Source organism: Stegastes partitus, unplaced genomic scaffold (genome assembly GCF_000690725.1).
Source record: "Stegastes partitus isolate 25-593 unplaced genomic scaffold, Stegastes_partitus-1.0.2 Scaffold2526, whole genome shotgun sequence".
Classification (NCBI taxonomy): Eukaryota; Metazoa; Chordata; class Actinopteri; family Pomacentridae; genus Stegastes; species Stegastes partitus.
The window spans coordinates 20152-23090 of record NW_007580257.1 but is presented as its reverse complement, the minus strand read 5'-3'; the positions used below and the strand labels follow the sequence as shown (position 1 = coordinate 23090).

The following is a 2939-nucleotide window of genomic DNA, read 5'->3' as shown; positions in this document are numbered from 1 at the left end:
ATGCCGGAGTGTGTGTCGGTGTGTGAGTTCGTGCAGGAGGTGCAGGAGGACTGGAGCTCTCCCACCACCTCCTCGTTCACCTCCAAGATGATCAGCTGCAGGAACACCGTCTACCTGCTGGAGGAGGTCAGTGCTGCTCATCCAGCTGCTGGTTCTGATCCAGCTGCTGGTTCTGATCCAGCTGCTGGTTCTGATCAGACGGGTTGTGGTTCGGCAGGTTTTTCTTGCTCAGTTAAATGACAGATCATATTTAGTAAAATTACTCAATATTTACTGTATTTAAATCATCAATTAAAATAAAAACCATAATTGATCCCAGTTTTGTTTACAGTCCTGCAAACATCAAGGAAGAAACAGGCTGCATGTAAAACATCAATAATCTGTGTTTTTAGAAATAAAAATATGTTCTTTTAGAACATTGGACTCCAAAACAACAGCTTTACAACAGGGATGAATGTGTATATATATCATTATTTTACAGATATTTTCCATTTTTTAAAGAAGCATTGTGTTTATTAAGGATTGAAAATGGTTAATATATAGTTTGTAATTGTTCTATTTTATTTTAATCAATTTTCCATTTTTTCCTTTAATTGCAGATAATACTGCAAACTGTTAATAACACCAGAACTGAAAGTCATGAACAGTAATTTATTCTTTTACAGCATTAGTATCACTCTAAAATAACAGATTTACTGTGTAACTCGACTGAAAAATACAATTATTTTTTACAGGTATTTGCCTTTTTTTGAAAGAACAATTAAGGATTTAAAAACTGTGAATCTTTTTTGTTTTTGTTTATTTTGTTTTATGGATTTTTTTCCCTGTATTTATTTTTAAAGTACAGATAGTACTCAGGGAAAATCACAGAAAAGATATGATAGTTAAAAAAACATAAAAACAAACTGTCAATAACGACCATATTGAAAATCTTGGACAATAATTTGATCTTTTGCAGTGATTGACTGCAACATTAGACACCTTTACTGCATTTAAATCAGTGAAAATATCAGTGTTTTACAGATATTTTCTATTATTTATAAGAAAAATCACCCATATTCATCACTCAGACATGGTAACTCATTTAACTGTATAAATTTCTTCTTTGTTTTTATAAATTGCAGATAATAAGTAGTCAAGTCTGAGGTAGTATTAAGTATTAATTTACATGCTGGCTGTAAGAAAACCAACAAAAACCAACACTGTAGATAACGTCCACATCAAAACATCTGTATTTCTATAAACCGTAGTTCCTTCAGTTACAACATTTGACTGTAAAATTACTAAATTTTATTTTACTGCATCTCATCCAGCAACACAAAAAAAGCTTTAATTTGTCATCGTTTGAAGGAGAAGCTCTGCGTTGAGGATTTTTTACAGTGTTCCTACTAAGGGGCCTCTGGGGAACCGGAGCTGCTGTGGTTCCATTCAGTAGAAGCTCCTCTCTGGATTACGTCGGCCTGCAGTTCTTCTATTTTCAGATCAGCGCTGAATATTACATGAACGTATTCTGCAACATTAAGCACATGTTTAAAGAAACATTACGGCCGACGCACGCAGAGACAGATGATACCTCCTCATGCGGAAGTCATGGAGAAAATCCATTTTTATAGTGTTTCGTTTGTCTTTAAAAACAGAGAATATGAAGACACCAGTTCTCTCCTTTACTAGATCCCAGCTTCACAACCAGAGAGAAGTTCACGTCGTTTCTCCAGCTGACAGCAGCCACTTCAGTCACAAGCTGCAGCTAAAAGACTCATTCTTATATCTTCGTCTTAGTTAAAATGCACAGAAAGTCTTAAACATTCATTCAATCACAGATTTAGGGAGTCTTCTTCCTGAAGTGGGCGGAGCCAGCAGCAGCTCAGCAACATTTAGGACAGAACTTAAACCAGTCATGGAGAAACCAGCCGTCTATGTGGTGTTTGGACACTGAAATAAACCTTTTGAGGACACGAGAGGCTTTGATTAATCTGCTAAGAAGAGGACCAATATGGGGGCTTTTAATTTGCCATCGATAACCAAACTAACTTTGGGATGAGAGCTCTGAACTGGGAACTGAATCATGTCAAGAAATTTCACCAAAAGATTAAAACGAGTCTTTATTTAGTTTGTTTATGAAGCTGTACATCACAAATGACTGCACAAACACAAGAGTGAAATGTTTCGGTTTTGCCACAATCTCAGCTGTAATGTAGAAACTGTGAGGATGTTTTGTAATTAATCTAATTAATGTGAATATTTAATGTGCTAAATCGAAGCTGTGGATGAAAGCTCACCAAGTTTCTGCCTCCAATCACCTCCCTCCGTCATAATAAATACTACTGAACAGAGAGGAGTCAATTAAGGCTTCTTAGAAAGTCATTTTTAATTACTTCTCTTCACAAAAGTGCGTCAATCTGCAGCGTATTCTAAAATTAGAAGAGCAAATTTTTTACCTCCAATCTTCTGACTGACGTGCAGCAGTGAGCTGAAGTCCTTGGTTTGATTCTTTCCTCACTGGTTGAGGAGGATTTTGTGTCTCGTATTGCTTCTTATGCAGCATTTTTCTCAGCAGCTTTCCACTTTGGTTGAATCTAAACCTTATTTTAAGGCAAAAAAAAAAAACACCAAAAGTTTCAGGCATTTGTTAAATCAGATTGCTTTGTGGGGTTCAGAAGGTTAAAAAAAGAAGACGTTTTAACAAAACACTTCACTGGACACCAGATCATCAACATAGATCATCACAATCATTTTCTCCTAAAAAGCTGTAATTTACGACCCTCCTTGAACGCAGCACCGGTGCTGAGTCCGCGGATTATCTGGCATCCTTATTAATACTCATCTCCGGCCCCTCATTACCGTCCAACGACAACAGCGATGAATACTAATGAGGACTAATCTGTTGCCGTGGTAACATATGCTGCCTCCGTCGGGGGTACACGGTGGGGGCAGGGGGG

At 37.1% G+C, this 2939-nt stretch overlaps 1 protein-coding gene across 1 annotated transcript in view; it reads left to right on the top strand.

Annotated features, from left to right (window-relative positions):
* LOC103375275 (arf-GAP with SH3 domain, ANK repeat and PH domain-containing protein 1-like) overlaps nucleotides 1-2939 on the top strand; it is a 21996-nt gene continuing 19057 nt past the window's right edge. The window contains exon 1 of the mRNA XM_008305503.1: nucleotides 1-126. Coding sequence (XP_008303725.1) covers nucleotides 1-126 — 126 coding nt within the window. The remainder of the gene's footprint in view (nucleotides 127-2939) is intronic.